Genomic DNA, 27619 nt, shown 5'->3' with positions numbered 1-27619 from the left:
TTTTGGCCTTAAAGTCTCTGAGTTTAACTGTTTTTACCATATGGAATCTGTGGACTGTGGTACCTTATGTGAATAAAAGGATTTGAACTTGCTCCTAAGACAGACACTCCTTTGCATGGGTGAATAAAGGGGAAACTTAGGGAAGCAAACCTGTCGCACTGTGGTCTCCCACAGGAGGGACCACCTTATTATAGACTGCCATTTATTACATATTTGCCAAGTGCCTAACATAATGGAGCTCTCACCTGGTTGAAGCTGCTAAGCCCTACCACAGTATACATGTTCAACATTAATAAAATAATAATTCATCCACAAATGCTGAATGAAGCTTAACTACCACAAAGACATTTTACTTTTCTCCAATGGGAACTAACAACAGGTGGAGTCAGAAGCTTTCAGGACAAGTTAATTGCTACAATGAACAGCTTTCAGCTACACACTCATTATCGTATTAAAACCTCATTTTCTAACAATTCCTAAATATTCCGAGAGTCCAAAAAAATCAAAGCTGCATAGTCAGTCAGCCCAGACCACCCCAATAGGAAGTCAATGATCTCCATAATGAGCTGCATGAATATGAAACACCTGTTTGACCTCTTTCACTCAGGCAAAGTTCAAACACTGATCATGAGGAACAAAGTCAGTTAAAAGAGCTATGTGTAACCATATCTCACCCTCCTGCTCTACCTCTCTGCCAGCATAAAGAATCTGAAAAAATAAGTAATCTAATTAACAAGGTTTTGGTGACAAGAGCAGTATGATCACTCAGGTTCAGTTTATTTATTTCTGTCAGAACTTGCAAATACAGTTCAGATATGGTGTATATACACACGCTAATACAGATTTTCTCTGTGGAATGTTATAGTCAACTACTGATTAAACTGAAATATGGTCATTATCTTGGATGGGCACAAAAATTAACAGCAATATGATGTCAGAGGTTCTGACAGAAGCAAGACTCTTGTTATTCAAATGCCATGTTCCACATGAATCCTTTATAACTCTCTAAAATAGTCCAGGCAGAGCACTACAATGAGTCTGCCTAGTCTGGCTGACAACTTCAAAGAAAATGATTTCAAATGCTTATGGGTCAATATACTAAGAGATAAAGCGCAAGATGGAGTATTAGCTGGTGTCTGCTACACACCACCAAATAAAACTAGGGAAAAGGATGACCGGCTCCTTATGCACCTACCTATAAGGTGTAGGGGGAAAAGCTGCATGATCACAGGGGACTTCAGTTTGAGTGACACATGCTTGAGGTATCATGTTGCCAGTGCTAAAATATTTCTATATATTATACATGACATTTTCCTAACTCAAAACATGTTTCAATCAACACAGGAGAATTGTATATTAGACCTAATCTTGAAATATAAAGAGGTACTGACCACAGAACTAAAAATTAGTGGAAGATTAGGTACAAGTGCTCATGACTTGATATTTATAATATGCAAACAGAATAAAGTCCAAACCAGTAATATATATATATATATATATCACACACACACACACACACACACACAGTGCTTTAAAAAGGCCAATTTCACAAAGCTGAAAACAATTCTGAGCCAAATCAGCTGCAAGGAAGAATTTAATCAGAAAAATGTGGAAGATAATTGGAAATAGTTTAAGAACATTTTACTACTCTCTCTCACATATACACACACAAAATAAATAAAAGAATGGGGAAGTTGAATGCAATGAATATAAATCAGAAGCTAGGAATTATAGAAAATTGATAAGGCAAGCAAAGAGACACAAGGAGAATTCTATGGCCAGCAGAGTTAAGGACAATAAAAAAGGATTTTTAAAAGTATATTGGGAACAAAAAGAATCCTAACAATGGTATTGGTCCATTGCTAGATGGAAAAGATAGAATTATCAATAATAATGCAGAAAAGAAAGAACTGTTCAATAAATATTTATGTTCTGTACTTGGGAAAAACAGATGATATAGTCTTATCATATGATGATGATAATTTCCGTTTCACTGGTATCTCAGGAGAATGTTAAACAGCAGCTACTAAAGTTAGACATTTTAAAATCATCAGGTCCAGATAACTTGCATCCAACAGTTTTAAAAGAGCTGGCTGAGGAGCTTACTTGACTGCTAACATTGACTTTCAATAAGCCTTGGAACAATGGGAAGTTCCAGAAGACTGGAAGCAAGCTAATATGTGCCCATATTTAAAAAGGATAAAAACAGGATGACCTGGGTAATTACAGGCCTGTCATCTAGCACTGATCCAGGGCAAGACAATGAGGTGGCTGATATGGGACTTGATAAAGAATTAAAGGAGGTGTAATATAATTAATACCAATCAATGTGGATTTATGGAAAATAGATCCTGTTAAACTAGTTTATCTTTGGTAGACGAGATTACTAGTATAGTTCATAAAGGTAACAGTGTTGATGTATATACTTAGATTTCTATAAGACATTCTGTAAGACTTGATACTGCACAACTTTTTGACTAAAAAACTACAATGATATAGAAATTAACATGGCACATTAAATAGACTAAAAGCTGGCTGACATTGAATGGGTGTGTTTCTAGTACAGTTCTGGCAGGGACTGGTCCTCGTCCCTATGGTATTTAACGTTTTTATCAATGTCCTGAAAGAAAATATAAAATCTTTACTGATAAAGTTTGCAGACGACACAAAAATTGGGGGAGTGGTAAATAATGAAGACAAGTCACAGAGTGATCTGGATTGCTTAGTAAACTGGGCACAAGCAAACAATATGCGTTTTAATACATTTAAACATAAATGTATATACATCTAGGAACAAAGAATGTAGGCCACACTTATAGGACGGGGACTCTGGGAAGCAGTGATTCTGAACAAAGATTTGAGGTCATGCGGGATAATCAGCTGAACATGAGCTTCCACTGTGATGCTGTAGCCAAAGAGCTAATGCAATCCTGGGAGGCATAAACAGGGGAATCTTGAGCAGGAGAAGTTATTTTACCTCTGATTTTGACACTGGTTTGACTGGTGCTGGAGTACAGTGTCCAGTTCAGGTGTCCACAATTCAAGAAGGATGTTGATACATTGGAGAGGGTTTAGAGAAGAGCCAAAAGAATGATTAAAGGATTAGAAAACATGCGTATAGACTAAAGCAAAATCTATTTAGCTTAACAAAGAGAAGGTTAAGGGTGATTTGATCAGTCTATAAGTACATACACAGAGAAAATCTACATTAATAATGAGCTTTTCAGTCTAGCAGAGAAAGCTGTAACATGATCCAATGGCTGGAAGTTGAAGCTAGACAAATTCAGACTGGATATAAGACATACATTTTTAATAGTGAGTAATTAACCATTGGAACAATTTATCAAGGGTTGTGATGGATTTTCCATCACTGACAATCTTTAAATCAAAACTGTACATTTTTTCTAAAAGATGTGTGCTAGGAATTATTTTGGGGAAGTTCTCTGGCCTGTGTTACACAGGAAGTCAGAGTTGATCATCACAATGGTCCTTTCTGGCCTTGGAATCTATAAATCTATGTAGTAGTGACTTCGAGTACTATGCTACATTTAATCCTTTTGACAAAGGTAGTCATGTTCAACAAAGCTACAGAAATGGCAGCACAAATCGCCCCCTCCATGACTAGTATTCAATTAATTTCACTCATCTGCGCATATACTCAGCATGAGGCATAACACATGGAGCAAAAGTACAGAGGGAATTGTTGAAAGAAAACAAGAGGGGCTTCATTCTCCATTCAAGCAGAAAGAACAGGAGTACTTGTGGCACCTTACAGACTAACAAATTTATTTGAGCATAAGCTTTCGTGGGCTACAGCCCACTTCATCGGATGCCTGCAGTGGAAAAAACAGTAGGAAGATATATATATACACACACAGAGAACATGAAACAATGGGTGTTACCATACACGCTATAACGAGGTGATCAGTTAAGGTGAGCTATTATCAGCAGGAGAGAAAAAGAACTTTTTGTAATGGTAATGAAAATGGCCCATTTCCAGCAATTGACAAGCAGAGTTCTTTGGAGTCGCATGAAGCTTTTGATATTTGTCCCAAACCAGTTGCCAGTAACTGAATTTCTGAATGGAGCAGAAGTTAGAGTGGCTGGAAATAGGCAGAAACCCAGCCTCTTCAATTTTCTGCTGCTTGAGCTGAAAAGGTTGCTCTGATCAGTGTTACAAGAGCAAATCTTAAACTTAACTCAACAGTCCATGACAGCTCAGTTTGTCCCAGGCTACTGGGGTCCTAAAGATGAACTGCAAACAAAAATTTTTTTTGCTTTTGTCTTTTACTAATTCTTTATGTATGTTTAAAGATTACCCCACTTTTCCCAGGTTGTTACTGTTGGGATTTTGTTACTGTTGCTCTTTTTTGCTTTCTACTTGTTTTTAACAGAGAGGTATCAAGAAGACTAACAGTCTTTACTTCCTGCTTTGTTTGTTTGGCTTTTTTGCTTAAAAAACTCTCTCAAAGTCTGCAGACCTGGAGCAGGAATTCCTTAGTCCTGGTCTACACTACACTGTTAGGTCGACATATGCTGCCTTGCATTGACCTAGCTGTGGAAGAGTTTTCATTTGTATTTGGTTCCCATCGACATTAGGTGCCTCTCTACACCAATTTAGTAATGCCATCGCCATGAGGTACATAGAGTCATGGTCGATGTAATTAGATCATCATGCTGTCAGTGTAGATGCTGCTTTGCTTACATCGACTCCTGAATGCCAGCAACAGTCATCCCACAATGCCTGACACTGACAATACAATTGATACAAGCGCTCCTGGTGAAGACACGCACTGCCAACACAAGGAGCCAAGTGTGCACACATACAAGCAATTTAATAACTGCAGTGGCTGTATGCCAACATAAGTTCGGTCGACACAGTTTTGTAGGGCAGACATGGCCTTAGTGTTTCATCAAAGGGGAGATGCAATGCAATTTTTCTTCAAAGAGAATTATTCTCCCAAGTGTTTGTCACTAGTTTTAAACAAACAATCTGACTGAACATTCCCATTTCTCTTAACACCCAATTTCAGTCTCTGGTGATGAGGGAGGACAACCTTTTCTGGGGAAAAGGTGGGGGGTGGGAACTAAAAACCAAGAAACACCAAGGTTTGTCTTTATGCATCGTAAGAAAAGAAAATGGCCTTTTTAACTTTTTCAGCTGATGTTCAACTCATGCCAGGCTCACAGGGCCTGTCAGAGAGTAAAGAGCTAAAAGCACTAATAAGGGAGTGCGGGGGAGTGGAGTTAGCTCCTTATCACACATACATTACAACCTGGTTAAACACAGTCTCTCTTCCAACTGCTATCCTACAACTTTGAATCTGTGAAAGGAAAGAAACATATATGCAATATGGGGAAAGCAAAACAATAAACAAAGCCCTAGATTCCTTTTCTCTATAATGCAAAACACACTAGAGTGCCATCTTCCCACTGGGGTGGCATGTCAGGCCCCCAAAATCCTTTTGTGTGCTATGGAAACAGGAATTTTATAAGAGATCTTTTGAAATAATTTGTTATCCAGAACTGAAAATATCCTCAATTACTGTTGTTTTGTTAAACATTTATTACTTCCATATAAATAATCACATTGCAATCTCGTAATATCAATTGTACTTAAAAGGTTACAGAACCATATAGCTTCATGCAAACATACATCTAATTTGAAATATTTACAATATATAAAATCCTGTATGTACTACAGGCATTGCATAAATATATTGAACCCACTATTACATACTATTTCCACTATTATTAATATTAATCACGTTTATTATCTAGTGCCTAAGGATCAAATCAAGAACAGGGCCTATTGAGCTAGGGACTGTACAAACACAGAGTAGCAGAGCCCTGATGAGCTCACAATCTAACTAGATAAGACAGGCAGGGCGGAGGAAGGGGAATAACACACTGTGATGGCAGCAAGCAGCAGGTTAGTGCCACAATTCCTTTTTTTGTGGGGAGAAAGGGGTTTAGTAAGGAGAGGATCAGCTAAACGGTCAGAAAAGGGAAGGGAGAGGGGACACTGAAGGGAAGGGGAGTGAGGGAGCAGGGCAGGGGAGAAGGGTAGGGTTACCATATCTAATAAATAAAAAAAGAGGACCCTCCATGGGCCCTGGCCCCGCCCCAACTCCGCCCCTTCCCCACCCTGACTCCGCCCCCTCCTCCCTCCCAGTCCCAGCCACTGGGAAAGGGCTGCCCCAGCGCTACCGGCTTCAGGGTTTGCTGGGCAGCCCCCAGACCCTGCGCCCCCGGCCAGCGCTTCCCCAGCGCAGCTGGAGCCCGGGAGGGGAAGCGCCCAGCCGGGGGCGCAGGATCTGGAGGCTGCCCGGCAAACCGTGAAGCCGGTAGCGCTCGGGCTTTGGGCAGACCCTATGCCTCCGGACCCTGTGCCCCCAGCCGGGCACTTCCCCTCCCCTCCTGGGCTCCGGCGGCGCAGGGTCCGGAGGCACGGGGGCTGCACGAAGCCGGTAGCGCTCGGGCAGCCCGGCTCTTAAACAGAGCCGAGCTGCCCGAGCGCTACCGGCTTCGGGCAGCCCCTATGCCTCCGGACCCTGCGCCCCCAGCCGGGCACTTCCCCTCCTGGGCTCCAGCGGCGCAGGGTCCGGAGGCACGGGGGCTGCCCGAAGCCGGTAGTGCTCGGGCAGCCCAGCTCTTAAACAGAGCCGAAGAGGAGCAAAGCCTCCAGCCGCGGTGGCTCTGCTCCTCCCCGACTCTTCGGCTCTGTTTAAGAGCCGGGCTGCCCGAGCGCTGCCGGCTTCGGGCAGCCCCCGTGCCTCCGGACCCTGCGCCGCTGGAGCCCAGGAGGGGAAGTGCCCGGCTGGGGGCGCAGAGTCCGGAGGCACGGGGGCTGCCCGAAGCCGGTAGCGCTCGGGCAGCCCAGCTCTTAAACAGAGCCGAAGAGTCGGGGAGGAGGAGAGCCGCCATTTTCCCGGACATGTTCGGCTTTTTGGCAATTCCCCCCGGACGGGGGTTTGACTGCCGAAAAGCCGGACATGTCTGGGAAAAAGAGGACGTATGGTAACCCTAGAGGGAGCCTGAGCAACAGGTGTGGAGTGCAGAGACTGCGAGAAGGGGAAGGAGAAGGTTGCAGCAAACAGCCAATCAGCATAGTGCGGTGGCGGTGTTTTCCTCATGGTGGCCCCCTGCAAAGCTCAATTCTGGGGCCCCTACCAGTGTTGCTGCCAGACATGCTGGGTGGGGTGTGTGTCCCTGCATCACCACGCTGGGCAGTGTTTGTGATTCACATTGGCTTTCATTTTGTCACCAGGGACAAGTAACTGAAACTAGGGTTACCATACGTCCGGATTTTCCCGGACATGTCCGGCTTTTGGGGGCTCAAATCCCCGTCCGGGGGGAAATCCCCAAAAGCCGGGCATGTCCGGGAAAATCGGGAGGCTCGGCCGGGGCCTCTTTGTCCGGGGCCGGGGGCATGGTGCCGGGCCGGGCGCGGGGCCGGGGGCCGGGGGCCGGGCCCGCGGGACCGGGAGCCGGGGGCGCGGTGCCGGTCCGGGCCCGCGGAGCCGGGTCGGGGAGCCGGGCCGGGCCGCGGAGCCGGGAGCCGGGCCGAGGTCGGGGGGTGCGCCGGGCCCGCGGGGCTGGGAGCCGGGGGGTGCGCCGGGCCGGGGAGCCGGGGGGTGCGCCGGGGTCGGGGAGCCGGGGGGTGCGCCGGGGTCGGGGAGCCGGGGCCGGGGAGTGCGCCGGGGTCGGGGAGCCGGGGCCGGGAGCCGGGAGTGCGCCGGGGTCGGGGAGCCGGGGCCGGGAGCCGGGGTCGGGGAGCCGGGGCCGGGGAGCCGGGGCCGGGAGCCGGGGTCGGGGAGCCGGGGAGTGCGCCGGGGTCGGGGAGCCGGGGGGTGCGCCGGGCCCGCGGGGCTGGGAGCCGGGGGGTGGTCGGGCGGGGCCAGCACCCCAGGGCCCGAGCCGACCCAGGCTGGAGCCGCGGGGGGACCAGCCTGGGCCGCGCCTCCTCCCCCCGCCCCCCTTACCTGCTTCAGGCTTCCCGCGAATTAAATGTTCGCGGGAAGCAGGGGAGGGGGCGGAGACTTTGGGAGGGGGCGGAGTTGGGGCGGGGGCGTGGGCGGGGCTGGGGCGGGGCCGGGCCCCCGGGGAGTGTCCTCCATTTGGAGGCACAAAATATGGTAACCCTACTGAAACACCCTATTGGGAGCCAACTCACTGCCTCAGACCCCCTGCGATTGCATCGGTTGCAGGTGCCTAATGCTGCCACTGAGCATAGAGCAGTGACAATCCAGTCAAAACTGCAGCAAGTTCTCTGAATGTCCAAAGATCCCTGCTTTGGCCGCAGCTGCTCGTCTGGGCTGGAGTCTCTGGCTGGCTCCTCTTCAGTTTTTCTGAAGCCAGGAGCAGGAGAGGCAGCAGGAGAGGGGAGGCAACACCTGGGTTCTAGTGCCCCCAAAGTGGGGGTAAGGGAGAGTCTCTGCTGCACTGTTCTGGAGCCAGAGGTGCTGAGGGGAGGGGAAGTGCCATCTGGCCCCCATTTTACCCTCTTCCCCCAGTGCAGCAGTCCCTGCTTAGACTGCTTCTAGAACTGTTCTTACCATCTAGAGTCTCTAAATATTACTTTAACTGTATAGATGATATACCACCACTAGACAAAGACATCAAAGAAAAGACCTACAAAACAAAGGGGCCTTTCTTAATGGAAAAACTGAAATGGTGACAAGAATAAATATGGACAGAATGCAACACATGATAACTGTAACACAATCTATTGTACACAACTGTCACAGCTGAACAGGCTGGAGGGCATATTAGAGGAAAATGTCCTAACAACTGAAGAGTGACTCATGGAAACCTCATTCTACATTAAATTCCTTTCCTGGAGGTAAATAGGAATAGAGAAACCAATTAGAGCCTAAAGTAGGCATGCACTTGGTGTTCCTGACGATAAAGAGTATCAGACTCAGTGGCTGTTGTTGAAAAATGTAGAATATTCCTGGTTTAAAATTGGATGTTAAAGACATTTCATATGTTAATACATGTTACAAAATCCCAGCCAGAACTTCAGGCAACAGGAACACACATAATGGCACACAGGTTTTACATAGATGTTTCACAGAAACATGATGATTTAGAGATTTTTAACTATCAAACAGAAGGGTTCATTGAATGCATTTTGAAAGCAGGCACTGCTAAGTGGGACCTAATATTTGCTAATGAGAGCTTTTCTTCTTTCTGTCTTGGTCCCACAAACTCAAGCTAGAATATAAGGAAAACTTATACGTTAAAATTACTTTCTTTAAGAAAGATACCATACTCTTTCCTGCAAGCTGTGTGTCAGCAATAAACAGGAATTCTCCTATCTTGAATATTTAACAACTGACTAACAAATTGTTAGCTAAGGCAAACTAAGAATATGAATTGTTATCCGTTAGGTATGTATCCAGAACTCCTGTTTATATCCTGTTCAACTGCTATCAGTAACTCATGTCATTTATGTATTGTTCATGAATAATGTGCAGGTGAACGAGCCCCTGATGGTATGGCTCCTGCACATCTACCAATGTGATATATGCCATCATGTGCCAGCAATGCCCCTCTGCCATGTACATTGGCCAAACCGGACAGTCTCTACGCAAAAGAATTAATGGACACAAATCTGACATCAGGAATCAAAATACTCAAAAACCAGTGGGAGAACACTTTAACCTGTCTGGTCATTCAGTGACAGACCTGCGGGTGGCTATATTACAACAGAAAAACTTCAAAAACAGACTCCAACGAGAAACTGCTGAGCTAGAATTGATATGCAAACTAGACACAATCAACTCCGGTTTGAATAAGGACTGGGAATGGTTGAGCCATTACAAACATTGAATCTATCTCCCCTTGTAAGTATTCTCACACTTGTTATCTAACTGTCTGTCTGTACTGGGCTAGCTTGATTATCACTTCAAAAGTTTTTTTTCTCTTAATTAATTGGCCTCTCAGAGGTGGTAAGACAACTCCCACCTGTTTATGCTCTCTGTATGTGTGTATATATATCTCCTCAATATATGTTCCATTCTATATGCATCCGAAGAAGTGGGCTGTAGTCCACGAAAGCTTATGCTCTAATAAATTTGTTAGTCTCTAAGGTGCCACAAGTCCTCCTGTTCCCCAGAATATAGTTGTTACAATATTTAATATTTCAGTCCTTTAATCTAAATAAAGTGAAATGGGATGTTATCAGGCTTTCACTGGCATTTTATTGGTTGACGATTAACATTTATTTAATTTTGTTAAGAAAAAATTAGTTAGAAAGAATTCCCTAAAAAAAAATGGGACTTCAACTAATAAAATGCCCCTTGCTTGAAGCTCCAGAATCAATGTCTAAAAATACCTAAAAAAATAAAGACTGTCCTTTACCCCTCCAAAACAGCATCAGGCATGTTTAATTTGTTACTGTTAATTAGATCATGTGATGTAATGTATTAAACCAAGTATTCAGTATGCATCCAAACATGCTCATAGTATTCCTATTTGCTGAAATGGTCATACTGAAATTTTATTGGCTCAGCTTGCGAAGGCCTTACGCTCAATTCAACTACATTTCTCTGTTTGTACATCTGTAACATGATAACGTGCTGCAGCCAATCAATTCTGAAATTTCAGGGAATGTTCTACAGAAGGTGGGTGAGGTATTATCTTTTATTGGACCAACTTTGGTTAGTGAGAGAGACAAGTTTCCAAGCTTACCCAGAGCTCCTCAGGTACACAGCCGCTGGGAGATGTGATTCCCTCCTAGGGTAGACATTTACAGGCTAGCTCTGCTCGACCTAGTGCCTAAAAATAGCAGCGTGGCTGTGGTGGCTGGACAGCTGGGGATTGTACTTGGGCATCTAGTCCTAGCGACCACCTCTGCTGCTGCAGCCACACTGCTACTTTTAGGTGCTAGCTTGATGAGAGCTAGCATGCATCTGTGCTTAAATTTCCCTTAAATTTTCTCTTTGCCTTAAGATGATTTTTTTAAAAAGTTACAGCAACGGTGGCTCAGTCATTTCTAAGAATGAGGTTAGGATAAAATACATGTTTTGCTCATGATAAAAAAAATTCCAACCATTTTATTGAGAAGCTTTGGCACCTTCGTCCTTCATGGAATTAGCCGTGGAATCAGCTTGGTGTCAGGAACGTGCCTTTTGCTGTTCCCATGAAAAACTGCCCAAATTTGGCCAAATTATAAGCCTTTCTAAAATCTCAGTTCACACACAGAGTAGAGACTTGACAGAGTTTGACAGTCAGTTCTCCAAAGATTCTTCCTGCAGCTACTGCTTCTGGCTACTGCAAGCTGCTGGGGTGCGGGGACCTAGAACTGAGAGCAGGGAGACTGTCTCTCCTGTGCTCTCAATGACTGCCCCTGCTGGCACCCAGGAAGTATGGAGGAGAAAGCCACCTGACAGAAATTCAGAAGGGACAAGAACCGGACTTGTGTGGTGGTGGAAGGAGCAGACTGGGACAAGGAACCTGGCTGTGGGAGGGGTAGGAGAGACTAGCACTGAGAATAGATGAGGAACCTTGGACAGGGAGCCTGGGAGTGAGGGGGAAGACTGGGACTGCAACAAGGAGTTTGGTGGGAGTGGAAAAGGGCAGACTGGGACAAGAAGCTGGAGGATGGGGAAGAGATACGGTACTTGGACAGAGGTAGAAGGATCTAACTACTAGAGAACACTCCCCTCCAGAGCCTGGAATGGAACCCAAGTTCCTGAATCTCACCATTCCTCTTCTGTCAGCAAATATCTGTGACATATTGGCAAATTGCATCTCTCATCCCCTCTAGTGCTGGTCCACACAGAGGATGAAAACCTGCTATGGCTATCAGTTACTCAGTTAAGTTCAAGAGGCAGAGATCTGTGTAGCGGAGCTAAAGTTTCCAACCCTGATGAGCCATGCAGATGTCAATATAATTCCACGTTTGATATTTTTTCAGTTTGCTATTTTAAAGAGCTCAGAATGACACACCAGTCTCAACCAATGCCTCTGGAATTCAAGGGAAGTTTAGATCAAACAGCTCCCTGAAAGGGTGCAATATGCGTAATCCTAAATGATCATTTTCTTCTAGTTTTTGTTCCTTTCGATTCAAAACCAATTTCTGGGCATCAATTATCATTTATTTCTAAAGCATTCTGTTTTTTTCCATCCTCCTTAGAATTCATGCTTCAATGCAACATCTATTCATATCAACTCTGCTACTATATTACAAAAATTAGTGGAAACTATCTGATAAAGCAAAATGGCTTATGTTCAAAAGTCGCCAACTTATTGGTTATAAGCAATGGTACATGGCAGCTGCATAAATTCACCTAATCATATGTAAAGTTAATAATCAATCAATAAAAATACTTAGAAATTCAATTAAGAAAACAAATATTGTTCCTAAACTTAGTACGGAAGCACTTAGCTCTTCATGCCTCACACTAATGTCCTGCGTGCATTGAGATTTCTGTCAGCTTGGGTAATGGAGATATGAATGTACGATGACCATTGTTTTGCTTCCCCCCCCGCCCCCCCAAAAAAACAACAACAACAACTAATAATGGAAGAAAAACACATTATTTTAATAGCAGCACCTGGTAACCTCCTAAAGCTTTTACACACTAATATCAAACATGCTGCTGACAGCAATCGGCGAGATTGTGAGAGAGGGTGAGAGCCACTGGGCTGTAAACGGTCAACTGAGCACACCACAACCACTTCAGACCATCTCAGATCATATTTAAAAAGCAGCTACAGTATTTCAACCCTGCAAGAACAGAATACAACCTCCAAAGAATGTTTTCTTCTCTAATTTCAGATTTCTGTTTAATTTAACAGATTTGGCAGTTATAATTATGCTTTAGTGTAACATGTAATAAACTGTAGTATGTTGCAACAGGGGAGAGAATGGAAAGATAGACTCTGATCTTAAAAAAAAACCAGAAGTTACCTTCATATTAAACAATTTCCTCATACCATTGACAGCTCAGCAAGGTTTTTCCCACTTGCTGGGAAACCTGCTGTAGTAACATTACACACACTTCATGCACTTCTTTTAGCCTTTTGAGTATTGCAAAACAATGAGCCATTCTATTAACACTTAGGGTATGTCTACACTACGAAATTAGGTCGAATTTATAGAAGCCGGTTTTATAGAAATCGGTTTTATACAGTCGATTGTGTGTGTCCCCACATAAAATGCTCTAAGTGCATTAAGTCGGCGGACCGCGTCCACAGTACTGAGGCTAGCGTCGACTTCCGGGGCGTTGCACTGTGGGTAGCTATCCCACAGTTCCCGCAGTCTCCGCCGCCCATTGGAATTCTGGGTTGAGATCCCAATGCCTGATGATGCAAAAACAGTGTTGCGGGGGGTTCTGGGAACATGTCATCAGGCCCCTCCCCATCTGTCAAAGCAATGGCAGACAATCGATTCGCGCCTTTTTACCTGGGTTACCTGTGCAGACGATGTACCACGGCAAGCATGGAGTCTGCTCAGCTCAGCTCACCGTCACCATATGTCATCTGGGTGCCGGCAGACATGGTACTGCATTGCTACACAGCAGCAGCTAATTGCCTTTTGGCAGTAGATGGTGCACTATGACTGGTAGCCATCATCGGCTATCTGGATGCTGGCAGACGTGGGGCTGCATTGCTATACAGCAGCAGCTCCTTGCCTTTTGGCAGTAGATGGTGTATTACGATTGGTATCCATTGTCGTCGTACTCCTCTGAGAGTTTGGTCAGAGGCACCTGGGCAGACATGTTTTGTCTCCTGGAGACTCAGTCCTGCTGGCAGTCCTATTGAACCATTTTGACGATGATGGCTAGCAATCGTAATGCAGCATCTTCTGCCAAGCACCCAGAAGATGCCGATGGCTATCAGTCATGCTGCACCGTCTGCTGCCAGCCTAAGATGTAAAAGATAGATGGACCAGATTTGTTCTGTATTCATTTGCTTCCCCCTCCCTCCGTGAAATCAACAGCCTGCTAAACCCAGGGTTTTGAGTTCAATCTTTGGGGAGGGGGGGGCATTCTGTGTGACAGTTGTTTGTGTTTCTCCCTGATGCACAGCCACCTTTGTTGATTTTAGTTCCCTGTAAGCCATGTCGTCACTCGCCCCTCCCTCTCTCCGTCAGACAATAGTTTCGTGCCATTTTTCAGCCCAGACGCCATAGCACTGGGATCATGGGGCCCGCTCAGATCACCGCGGCAATTATGAGCACTATGAATACCACGCGCATTGTCCTGGAGTATATGCAGAGCCAGAACATGCCAAAGCAAAACCAGGCGAGGAGGCGATTGCAGCGCGGCGACGAGTGATGAAGAAATTGACATGCACATAGACCTCTCACTAAGTACGGGTCCCAGCAATGTGCAAACCATGGTGTTACTGGGACAGGTTCATGCCGTGGAATGCCGATTCTGGGCCCGGGAAACAAGCACAGACTGGTGGGACCGCATCGTGGTGCAGGTGTGGGACGATTCCCAGTGGTTGTGAAACTTTCGCATGCGTAAGGGCACTTTCATGGAACTTTGTGACTTGCTTTCCCCTGTCCTGAAGCGCCAGAATACCAGGATGAGAGCAGCCCTCACAGTTGAGAAGCGAGTGGCGATAGCCCTGTGGAAGCTTGCAACGCCAGACAGCTACCGGTCAGTCGGGAATCAATCTGGAGTGGGAAAATCTACTGTGGGGGCTGCTGTGATCCAAGTAGCCAACACTATCAAAGACCTGCTGATATCAAGGGTAGTGACTCTGGGAAACATACAGGTCATAGTGGATGGCTTTGCTGCAATGGGATTCCCAAACTGTGGTGGGGCGATAGACGGAACCCATATCCCTATCTTGGCACCGGAGCACCAAGCCACCGAGTACATAAACCGCAAGGGGTACTTTTCAATGCTGCTGCAAGCCCTGGTGGATCACAAGAGACGTTTCACTAACATCAACGTGGGATGGCCGGGAAAGGTACATGATGCTCGCGTCTTCAGGAACTCTGGTCTGTTTCAAAACCAGGAAGAAGGGACTTTCTTCCCGGACCAGAAAATAACTGTTGGGGATGTTGAAATGCCTATAGTTATCCTTGGGGACCCAGCCTACCCCTTAATGCCATGGCTCATGAAGCCGTACACAGGCAGCCTGGACAGTAGTCAGGACCTGTTCCACTATAGGTTAAGCAAGTGTGGAATGGTGGTAGAATGTGCATTTGGACGTTTAAAAGCGCGCTGGCACAGTTTACTGACTTGGATAGACCTCAGCGAAACCAATATTCCAATTGTTATTGCTGATTGCTGTGCGCTCCACAATATCTGTGAGAGTAAGGGGAAAACATTTATGGCGGGTTGGGAGGCTGAGGCAAATCGCCTGGCTGCTGATTACGCGCAGCCAGACACCAGAGCGGTTAGAAGAGTACAGCAAGGCACGGTGCGCATCAGAGAAGCTTTGAAAACCAGTTTTGTGACTGGCCAGGCTACGGTGTGAAACTTCTGTTTGTTTCTCCTTGATGAACCCTCCCCCCTCTCCCCCGGTTCACTCTATTTCCTTCTAAGCTAACCACCCTCCCCTCCCCCCTTCGAGCACCGCTTGCAGAGGCAATAAAGTCATTGTTACTTCACATTCATGCATTCTTTATTAATTCATCACACAACTAGGGGGATAACTGCCAAGGTAGCCCGGGAGGGGTGGGGGAGGAGTGAAGGACAAGGACACACTGAAGTTTAAAACTTTGAAACTTTAACTCTTATTGAAGGCCAGCCTTCTGATGCTTGGGCAATCATCTGGGGTGGAGTGACTGGGTGGCCGGAGGCCACCCCACTACATTCTTGGGCGTCTGGGTGAGGAGGCTATAGAACTTGGGGAGGAGGACTGTTGGTTACACAGGGGCTGTAGTGGCGGTCTCTGCTCCTGCTGCCTTTCCTGCATCTCAGCCATACGTTGGAGCATATCAGTTTGATGCTCCAGCAGCCAGAGCATTGACTCTTGCCTTCTGTCAGCAAGCTGACGTCACCTATCCTCTTCAGCCCGCCACTTGCTCTCTTCATCCCACGATTCAGCCCGCCACCTCTCCTCTCATTCATATTGTGCTTTTCTGCACTCTGAGATTGACTGCCTCCACGCATTCTGCTGTGCTCTGTCAGCGTGGGAGGACATCTGGAGCTCCGAGAACATATCATCCCGAATCTGCCGTTTTCTCCTTCTAATCTTCACTAGCCTCTGCGAAGGAGAAACATTTGCAGCTGGTGGAGGAGAAGGGAGAGGTGGTTAAAAAAGACACATTTTAGAGAACAATGAGTACACTCTTTCACGTTAAATTTTGCTGTTCACATTACACAGCACATGTGCTTTCGTTACAAGGTCGCATTTTTCCTCTTATATTGAGGGCATGCCGGTTTGGTGTGAGAGATCACTCACGCAATGCCAGGCAACAGAATTCGGCTTGCAGGCAGCCATGGTAAGCCACAGTCTTTTGGCTTTTTTAACCTTCTTAACATGTGGGAATGGTTTCAAACAGCAGCACCCTCATTTCCCATACCAAGCACCCATTGGGTTGGCCATTTAAAATGGATTTTCAATGTAAAAGGAGGGGCTGCGGTGTCTGGGTTAACATGCAGCACAAACCCAACTAACCCCCTTTAGCAGGGTGGACACCTGCTCCTGCCTGGAAGGGCCTGGGATAGCCCAGGGAGCAGGCAGCGTGAAGGCTGAGCTGATTCAGGGAAGTGGCTGCAGCTGGGGCCACGCCCCAATCAGCCTCAGCAGGCCCTATAAAGGCAGGGAGCCAGGAGCTCAGGCCAGAGTCTCTCTCTGCGTTCAGGGAGAGAAGGGCCTGGCTGCAGGGAGCTAGACAAAGAGTACCTGAGTGGAGCAGGGCTAGGGAAACGCTGAGGAGCTGGGGAGCTCCAGCCTGGATAGCCCCAGGCTGCAGCCTGGTAATAGGCCAAGGGGTACTGGGGGTTGCAAAGGGCAGCCCAGGGCTAGGTCAAAGCAGCAGATCCAAACCCCCCTTGCCAGTGATGAGTGGCCTATACTGCAGTCTGCCCCAGGGAGTGGGGGCTAGTTGGTGACTGGCAGTGGCGTAATGCTGAGGCAAGGTGGGGCTAGTGGGTGGGGGTTCTCCAGGGAGGGGAGACCCAGATCTGTGGGGTACTACCAGGGGGCAGCATCCCAGTAATAGGGGCACCGGGTCCTGGGAGGGACACGGGGGGCCAGTGCAGAGGACAAGGCGGATCACTGGCCTGCAGAGGGCGCTCCAGAGGCTGGTGAGCTAATTCCCTGGACGACCAGCAGGAGGCGCCGCAGGGGTGAGTCCGGATGTCTTCTACACCCCCCTCCCCCTCCCACACCAATTCTCTGGGATGATCACTTCACCCCTCCCACCCACCGCGTGGCTAACAGCGGGGAATATTTCTGTTCAGCCGAGCAGGAATGGGCACCTCTGAATGTCCCCTTAATGAAATCACCCCATTTCAACCAGGTGACCATGAATGATATCACTCTCCTGAGGATAACAAAGAGAGATAAGGAATGGATGTTGTCTGCATGCCAGCAAACACCGGGACCATACGCTGCCATGCTTTGTTATGCAATGATTCCAGACTACGTGCTACTGGCCTGGCATGGCAAAGTGTCCTACCATGGTGGACGGGATAAGGCAGCCCTCCCCAGAAACCTTTGGCAAAGGCTTTGGGAGTACATCAAGGAGAGCTTTCTGGAGATATCCCTGGAGGATTTCCGCTCCATCCCCATACATGTTAACAGACTTTTCCAGTAGCTGTACTGGCCGCGATTGCCAGGGCAAATTAATCATTAATCATTCAACACGCTTGCTTTTAAATCATGTGTAATATTTACAAAGGTACACTCACCAGAGGTCCCTTGTACGCCCTCAGGGTCTGGGAGCACGCCTTGGGTGAGTTCGGGGGTTACTGGTTCCAGGTCCAGGGTGATATCCTGGCTGTTGGGGAAACCGGTTTCTCCGCTTCCTTGCTGTGAGCTATCTTCTTTGTCTTCATCATCATCTTCCTCGTACCCCGAACCCACTTCCCTGTTGCGTGATTCTCCATTGATGGAGTCAAAGCACACAGTTGGGGTAGTGGTGGCTGCATCCCCTAGCATGGCATGCAGCTCTGCGTAGAAGCGGCATGTCTGCGGCTTTGCCCCGGACCTTCCGTTTGCCTCTCTGGCTTTGTGGTAGGCTTGCCTTAGCTCCTTAATTTTCACGCAGCACTGCTGTGCGTCCCTGTTATGGCCTCTGTCCTTCATGGCCTTTGAGACTTTTTCTAATATTTTGCCATTTCGTTTACTGCTACGGAGTTCAGCTAGCACTGATTCGTCTCCCCATATAGCGAGCAGATCCCGTACCTCCCGTTTGGTCCATGCTCTTTTGCGATCCTGGGACTCCATCATGGTTACCTGTGCTGATGAGCTCTGCGTGGTCACCTGTGCTATCCATGCTAGGCAAACAGGAAATGAAATTCAAAAGTTCGCAGAGCTCTTCCTGTCTACCTGGTCAGTGCATCTGAGTTGAGAGTGCTGTCCAGAGCGGTCACAATGAAGCACTCTGGGATAGCTCCCGGAGGCCAATACCGTCAAATTCCGTCCACACTACCCCAAATCCGACCCGGAAAGGCCGATTTCAGCGCTAATCCCCTCGTCGGAGGTGGAGTAAAGAAATCGGTTTAAAGGGCCCTTTAAGTTGGAAAAAAAGGGCTTCGTCGTGTGGACGTGTCCAGGCTTAATTCGATTTAACGCTGCTAAATTCAACCTAAACTCGTAGTGTAGACCAGGCCTCAGTGTGTCAAAAGGGGAACTTTTCAAAGCTGATTTTGTAGAATAATGTAGGCTGAAAGTGTCAAAATTTCGGTAGTTCAACATATCGAGAGAACAGTTTCACAAATATACAGAGAGGTTGTGAATGCAGCAGGAGAAAGTTTACCTCCCTTTCTGAATTTGGATGATACTGATTTTCCAACTCTAAAGTGGGGGAGATATATCTCAGGCTTGTGAATTTCACTTGTAAACCAAAAATTTAACCAAAACGAAGTTTGAAACTACTTCTTTGATGCTTGCAGCTATATAAACCCAAACTGACAAAAATGTGGCTCTGAAATAACTAACCCTTTGTTTCATATTTCTATCAGATGTAATAAAATGTCAAAAAAGACATTGTGGTTATTAATTTTTTTTTGTGGGGGCTGATAAATGTTTTACATTTATTTAATTTTTAGAGATCTATTTCCTATGTCACCTCATATTTTAGACTTAAGAGGGAATTAGAAACTTTTTAAAAAAAAATCACACTTCTGTTGGAATTTTTAACCTATTTTTGTTACAAACACCAAGATAATTTTAATTTAATTAAAAAGTAAATAGTCGTCTTTTTTCAGTTTGTTTACTTTGTACTGTCTTTCACTTTTTCTCAAATAACAGTCAATTAGATGAGTGTCACATATTGTTTGTGTGGTTCTATCAAAGAGCAAAAGGGGAGAAAAAAGCATTTAAAAATAGGAAAGCATGATTATGAAACCATAAAAATTGGCATAATGCCTTATGGCAGGTGCAATACCTGAAATTACTTTTAACTCTTTTTTTTTTTTTTTTTAAATTGACTAGATTTTATAACAGTGTCCCCTCTATCTTCTTGCCTTCCCCCACCCATGCATACCTTTTCACCCACTTTAAGGCCAGTATGCATCCTAAGGCACTCTAATTAAACTCAATGTGGCATAAAAAGCTGCACAGGAAGTCACAGGAACAAACAACTACCCTTTTGTAGGGGACACAATAAATACTTTTAAAGCCATTTAAGTTACTGAACAGTTGGGGTTAAAAGTAAATTCAAAACAAACTAAAGATCATCAGGGATGTCCAACAGCTGCGGTAGTGGAATAAGCCCAAGGGCTGTCACTAATTCGCATATCAATTTACATATACACATTGTTTAAAAATAACAAATGCACAAACAAGCTCTACTTGTAACTTCTTTGACAAAATAATTCAAATTGTTTCTTTGATCTTACCAAAAATAAGTACCTGCTGCTGATCAGCTCTCTTACCAGCCTGTGTTCACTGGGAGAGGGCATCTGGGAGTCAAATTTTATGAGGTCAGAGCTGCATTTGGCCTTTAGCTGTATGCTGTGCACCCTGAGTTACTGCTTCCCACTTGGCCAATGTGATAGCATGCTGACTGTACTAAAAAACTGCAGCTCTCTAACCAAAAAGATACATACTGACCTCTACTGCATATGAGGGAGGCGCCTGTGGAACACTCATACAAGTTGTGTGTCAAACCTCCCACATGGTGACATTAGACAGTGCATTTATATCTGTTGGCAAGTTACATTTTAAACTTGAAATATGGGATTTATAGGAAAACAAACATTTATCACATTTTTATACTTTTATCTTTCATCGAATATGTTACAGGACTGTATGCTGTAGCCCATGTGAAGCAGGGTTGCGAGTAATACGTCCAAACCCTTCAGACAATCTTAAATATTCTGAAGTATTTTCTAGAAACAGATGGCAGTTTTCCCACTTAGCTATGCTTCTAGCAATAAAAACAGATACATACTTCACAAGATGTGACAAAAGAGATTAAACTTTTAAGGATAAATAAGCTAGAGACAGATGCTCTATCCCCTGACCAAAGTCAACAAATAGATTTAGAAAAGTCATGTTACAGGAAAGAACAATGGCCCAGATCTTCAGTTGTGGACAATGAGAACACAGCACAATTAAGGAAGAGGAGGAGAGGCACCCTTTGCATTTCCCCCAACCCTGGATTAGCTATGTGTCAGGTATATCCACCATAACATGAATTTAGTGCAGTTTGAAGTATTCTTTAAATTATGCCAGCTACCCATGTCGAGTAGGGGCCAATCTGACAGCTGGAGCTCTGCAGAGCATAGGGAAGCTCTGACCACAGACCCTTCTTTCTATGTCAACAACAGGGTGCAGGAGCATAGGAGCCCCGATGTTACTGTAAGATTTGTCTCACAATAAATGACCCTCCTATAGCTGATATTCCTGTTTTGGGACCAAGATCTGCCAGTGGTGCAATGCAAAGCAACTGCACTGTACCCAAGATCTGGGGTATCATGTTTAGACAATGATATGGAAGAAGGTAAAGTCCCATTATACGACTTCATTTTTATATTTGGGTATTTGTTTTGAGAATCCAAACCATGTGTATTAATAGCAACAACCTCTATTAGCCTATTTTTCAACTTTTCCCATCCAACCCTTTCTTTATGAAGTCCAAGACCATTTTTTATAGGAAGGGAAAAATCCAGCCTGTTACAGTCCTGCTACCAATGCCACTCAAATGATCAAATTGTATGTGTAGAAACTAACATTTATTGAAACTAGTATATGTAGCATTAACTCTGAGCATTTTTTAAAAGGAACTCTGAATGAAACCAGAAAGGATCAGACACCCCAAAGAACCTAAAATTGTTACTGCCTGTGACCCTGTCTCCTTGGCCTTGACCTCCCCATTCCCCAAACAAGGGACGAGGGACATGGTGGAAGAATCTGTTCTGCGGGACACATGGGTCATCTCCTGAACAGAGTTTGGGGGCCAGACACATGCTGGTCTTCAGGCACAGACTCAGGCTCATTGTTCCCCTCCTGCATGGTCACAGGGCTCCCCAGGAGGGATTTTGGGTGCCAGTCCATGATGTTGTGCAAGAAGTCCTGTGGCTACTCCACCGTCATGGGGTAAGTGGTTGGGTCCTGTGTCTCAGTATTGATACTTTTCAGCATTTCAGGAATGCAATTGTTCAGCATCCTTCAGTATCACAGACAACTTCTGCACACACACACACACACACACACCCATTTCCCCAAGGAGCATCTGTTGAAAATGGAAGGGAGCATGAACTAATGGTTTTAAAATTGTAATGTATTGATGTGTATGTATTTCTTCTTTGAAAGCTGGTCATCAATTGGAGAATATAGCAATTTTGAAAGTACCAGACTGGAAAAGGACTTGATGTGGGGATCCGGCAGTCTATGCCAGAGAGATGTTTGTGCTACTTGTTACCCCTCTACATATTGCTGAATGGAGAGGTCTGGAGACCTATAAAGGTGGACCAAGCAAATTGGCACTGCCGTTGAACCTTAAGAACCAGCTTGAGTTTCTGCTGTACCAGAAATTTGCTGACATGTGCTTACAGGACTGGCAGGCAATTTGCATGGAAAGAGACTGTATTCCAAGCTAGCAGATGGAGCCTGCATGGAGAGGGAGATGCAAACCACAGCAAATGCCCACCCATCCCCAAGCCTCCCCCTGCAGCGTCAGGAAACCCGGTCCCTTCATCCAGCAAAGACTGGAGAAAGGAACAGGGAGGAATAAAGAGTTGCATTCCATGAACTTTCCAATCAAGACCGCAAACCGCTCGCCTCCCCATTGCAAAGGGACACCGCAGGGAGTCTGTGCTGCTGCGGGAGCGGATCCCTCACCCACCCCCCTTTCTCCTGACTTGTGCGGCCTGGCTCCAAGGGGGGAGACGCTGGACACCAGGGACTGGCAATGCTTGAGAACATTCATACTGTGACAGAGGGCCGCTGTCACATTCCTCTGAGAAACAAAGGTTCCCCTTCTCTGTCCCGGCCTTGATACTAAACCGACCCTTCCTTTTGCATAGCTCCCATTTGTAGAGCTGTGGGGGGATAACTATACTGGAAGTCTGTGATCTTGAAAGGAGCAGAAAACAGCTGTAACTTTGGAGAACCATTAATCACATACAAATGTCCTGTCCCCGAACCTGACCTTTTCTCCCCCTTCCCTCGCCCGCTGTCAGACTGTTGGCCGACAAATGCACAGACCCATGAGCAACGTGGTAGTTTGCTGATAATCTGTTCTATAACTTCTGCCAAAAGCTGCATAGTGGTTCCTGGTAATTCAATAAAATGTTGAATTTAAGTTGTGTCTTGGTTGGGGACCATTGTATGTGTTGACAGAAGGGGTGGGTGGCCTTCCAGTCCTTCATGCAGACCTGGAGAATGAGGGAGGGGATGTTGGTGGGGAGAGTAGAGTTTTAGCTTACTTTTCTTGGGTTCTAGTTCTTGCGGAGTCTCAGGGCCTCCCTCCTTGTCAGAACTGAGACAAGGGTCTGTTTGCAGAACCAGCTTCTCCAAGCAGAGATGCAGGATAACATGCTCCTCTTCCTCTGGGTCTTCTGGGGTCTCCTCCTCCCCAGTCCCCCCTGCTTCCACACCCTGGTCTTCTTCAGCACCCTGTCAGACAATGAGGCTGGTGGGTTTGAGGAGAGGGGTTATGTGTCCCTCAGGCTCAGTACTGGGAGCGCTGGAGAGTACCCAGGCCAGCTCCTTGAGAATGGTCATGTTGGAGGCCCCTCCCAGAGCAACTGCTGGAGTCCTTTTAACCTGCAGAACTGGAACCTTAGGTGCTTTATCTGTCCCTGGCACTGGGCTGGAGTACAGTGAATGAGACCGGCGCCAGCCTCTCCCAAACTTCCCAGTACAAGTGTAAGTTCCTTGTGCTGCGGGAGAAGTCGTGGAGTACAGTGAACTCAGACCACACACTGATGAGCACCCAGGTGTGCTCAGCTGACCAGATGGCTGCTCTCGGAGCATGTTCATGTGTGCTGGTGCAGTGAAAACTGTTGTGAAGTGGTCAGTGCAGCTTGCTACTATGGGTGAGAATGATGGGACAGGGACCGTTATAGGTTTCGGTAAGGGTCAAACAAGAAAGGGTTTGGCGCATTGTGAGAACAGGGCTGGAGGACTTTTGAATGTGGGACTCAGGACGTGCCCCTTGCCCCTGTCCACACTACAAACTGGCACAAGTAGAGGGCTATGTCACTGCCCAAAGCATGTTCATACCCACACCGCTCAGGTGTGCTAGTGCTCTTGCCCTACATATGCCTTGAAACCCATATTTCTGGGTGGCTATGTCTACACTGAAGCTGGAGATATAATTTCCAGATTGGGTAGACAATACCCAGTGCCAGCTCTGATCCAGCTGTCACACTAAAAATAGAATATAGCCACGGTGATGTGAGCAGCAGAACATGCTAGCCACTCTAAGTACAATCCCACCCAGAACCCTAGGTATTCTCAGCCTGTCCCACCACTCGGGCTGTTGCAACTACACTTCTATTTTTAGTGCACAGCTATGTCTACCCAAGCTGAAAATTACACTTCCAGCAACAGTGTAGACATATCTTAAGTCTGGTGCTTCTGCATGGGAGCTCAGGAAGGAACCTTTTGTGTCCTGAAGTCCCTGGGGGATTGGATCAATGTCCTTTACAAATAAGTAAGGTCCGACTAGTGGATCATTGCCTATTCTCCCAGGCTACACTTTGTAATGGCTTAATTTACCATCTACATGTCCCTCCTGGCACTAGTTGCTGTGCCCTCCCCCCACTTTCTACTCACTATCGAGGCCCTAACAACTTTCCTTAAGCCCCAGAGCCAGCAGACATCTGGAAAAATACCCTCCACCCCAAGTCCCCACTAGCTGCAGCATTGATGTGAGGTTGAGAGAAATGCTCCTTTCCCACAAAAGCAAGTCCTGTTGGCGAACTCTGGCCACTGCCTCAATCAGAAACCCGAGCCATGGGCTGGGATTTCAAATTTCCATCTAAATAATTAACTTTAAAAAAAAATTAAAGGAACCCCCCCCACACACACACACACAATTTTGATTAAAGAATATGTAGTCTTTAAAACAATTATTTTTTGCATGAATCACATTTTAAAAAGGGGGAGAGAGCAGTTTTCAGCCATCACTTTAGGACTGAGAGACTGAAATCTATCATTTTATAAGTACCTAAATGGGAACAAATATTTAATAAATGGGCTCCTCATTCTAGCAGAGAAAGGTTTAACATGATCCAATGGCTGGAAGCTGAAGCTAGACAAATTCAGACTGGAAAGAAGCTGTCTTTAACAGTGAGAGTAATTAACCATTGGAGCAATTTACCAAGGGTCACGATGGATTATCCATCATTGACAATTTTTAAATCAAAATTGGATGCTTCTTCTAAAAGATCTGCTCTACGAATTATTCTCAGGAAGTTCTATGTTGTATGCTATACAGGAGGTCAGAGTTGAGGATCACAATGGTCACTTCTGGCCTTGGAATCTATTAATTTGACTTTAAGTTTTGCTAAAATTACATTTTCTAAGATTTGTCTGATATTTGCTTCCTGTCTACTTTAAAACATAAATAGTAACTAACAAACCTGTGTTTTTCTGAATGGCAGAAATGTCACCTCTTCTGAGAGAAGGGCAAATTGCAATTCCTTTTCAGAAGTGGGTAACATTGATTGTACAAGATAACAGGATTACACAGTAAAACAGAAAGGAATGAGTTTGTGTCAAACCATTCCTCTACTGTTGTATTATGAAATGGAAAATGTGACAACCTTCATACGACAGCAAAGGATGGTCAGACACTTTTTAAAACAAACAAACAAAAAACCAACGTTCCATTACAGATCTGAAAGTGTGCTTTTACCATGGCCATCAGCCAGGGAATTAAAAGGTAATGGTTGGATAAGACAAATCACCAAACTAGAATTGATTTACAAACCAAATGTGGTAATTTTGATAAATCTGTATTTTTACTTTCTAGAAACATCCCCCAGAATTTTACAGATAATGAATAAACCTTTATGGAAAATTTTTAGACCAGCCTCTCTAGAAACAACTTTAAAGGAAAATTAAAATCTGTATGTCTACAGTGTAATTGTTATACAATCTTACTTAGGCTTTTATGAAACCCTATTGACTTAATCCTTATTGAAGTCTAGAGTCCTTTTTTATATGGCAAATCTGACTCTTAATGTGTATGGCAATCCTTGATTGTTACACAGTCTTCTAGAAGCCCTGTTTAGCACAAGGCCTCAACATAAGCATATGGATTAAATGAAAATGTACATGATAGATGATATCAAACAGATAAAGGTTGATATTCTTTAAGAATTAGGCATTGTTTTAAACTGAGGTACAATTGACTTCAGTGTTCTCACTGAAGTGTACCTTTTTGAAAAACATTAATGCCAAGAGGCACGGAACTTTGTGCTTCAGATTGAAACTGGACTGGATGGCTAATGAATAAAATGAGCCCTTTGTTCCACACCAATTCCTTCTGTACTCTATAGTCCTGCTGGTAGTTCAGAAGGCCATCTCTCTCCTCCTCTTCCCTCGTTCTCCGCTCCCTCCCGCCCACCCACGCATACATGCTTGGTTGCATAATTTTTTTTTAAAAAATCACTGGTAGCGAAAACAAAAATAAATTCTTGACAAAATACAAGACCCCAAAATACAATGAAAAAGACATGCATACTGACTGGATATACCTGGAAAAAACAGATATTTTCAACCAGAAGACAAACAAATAAGGAGCACCAAGATTCTGGGCTGTGTCAAAGTTACATTCACAAGCCTCAGAGAGGGGCAAAAGTGGTGAAATGCAACTGGATTCTCCAGCGAGCAAGGCTACTTTAACCTACACCTAGCAGCTCATGTCCTTGATGGACTGTTCTGACTGCTAGGAATAGTTGGATCACCCCAGTCGCTTCCATTTTCCCCAGCCATGTCCACTATGCAAAGCTTCTGGAATGGGAGCCTGAATCTGGCTCAAATACTTCCTAGGGATTTTATATTTGTATGCATATAAGTAACAGTATTAGGATTGCTGTGTGAAAGAACATACAAGGAGGATGCAGGACTTGTGGTTAGTGCATTTCTGTTATTTAAAATGTTCAAAGTTTTCATACAAGTGTAAAATTTCTGGGTGGGATTTTCAAAATCATTCAGCATTGGTCTAATTCTACTCCCATTGAAGTTAATGAGAGTTTTAGCACTGACTTCAATGGAAGCAGATTTAGGCCAAGGCTTGTGAATACTTTTGAAAATCCCACCCTGTGTATACAAGTTTGTCCTTGGTAGACTATGACATTTGTCCTCCCACAACACACCCTTGTTATCTTAATATATGAGCACACGCACGTCCCAAAATGTACTAATTCCACTACTGAACACCAGCGTCACAGAATTTACAAATGATACAATAAAGCTTACTTAAATTTATGCAAACAAATGCAACAGTAATGGCAAAACAAAGCCAATCTTCTTTCTTTCTTTTTTTGTAATTTGGTTAGCCCACCAACTCCAGGCAGCTGACAGAAACAAGGAAGCCATCATGAAACATTCATGTCTAAATTACATTACATAATAGAGGTTTCCTAATTGCTCAGAGACAAATACCTGAACTAATTTTACTTGATTTTTCAGGTTACAGTAATATAACATGCATAAAGTTACAACCGCAGTGACCTAAAATTTGACCTGTTCATTTCTGACCACCAGTGTTGCTCATACTTGTCCTTTAAATGATTACTGTCCAAACATCACAGTTTTGCGGTATTTTGCTTCTCTAAAATATGAAATATGCACGCAGAAGTTGCTTAAGAAAATTCTGTCAAACCAAAACTAACTGTAATACAATGCTATCGTTGTTTGAAAAGACTTCAGCCATTCTGAGGGTTTTCAATCAAGCTAAATATTTTTAGCAAAGACATGTGGTGACTGCCAACAGTGTTTGCAGGATTTATGACCCAAATTCTTTCACAGCAAAATCATTAAGGATGCAGTAAATTATTTCCAAAAAATA

General features: G+C 45.1%; 2 protein-coding genes across 4 annotated transcripts in view; both read right to left on the bottom strand.

Moving 5' to 3' along the window:
• Positions 1-27619, bottom strand: part of ROR2 (receptor tyrosine kinase like orphan receptor 2) — a 226068-nt gene that overhangs the window by 24750 nt on the left and 173699 nt on the right. The window lies entirely within an intron of this gene.
• Positions 9513-27618, bottom strand: LOC135972402 (zinc finger and SCAN domain-containing protein 29-like). The gene is made up of 2 exons (XM_065550376.1): positions 17835-27618; positions 9513-16205 (listed from the first exon to the last, which is right to left on the bottom strand). Exons 1-2 carry the CDS (start codon positions 18373-18375, stop codon positions 16039-16041), a joined length of 708 nt encoding a protein of 235 aa, XP_065406448.1. The 5' UTR covers positions 18376-27618; the 3' UTR covers positions 9513-16038.

Source organism: Chrysemys picta, chromosome 6 (genome assembly GCF_011386835.1).
Source record: "Chrysemys picta bellii isolate R12L10 chromosome 6, ASM1138683v2, whole genome shotgun sequence".
NCBI lineage: Eukaryota > Metazoa > Chordata > Testudines > Emydidae > Chrysemys > Chrysemys picta.
This window is presented reverse-complemented; position numbering and strand designations above follow the sequence as displayed.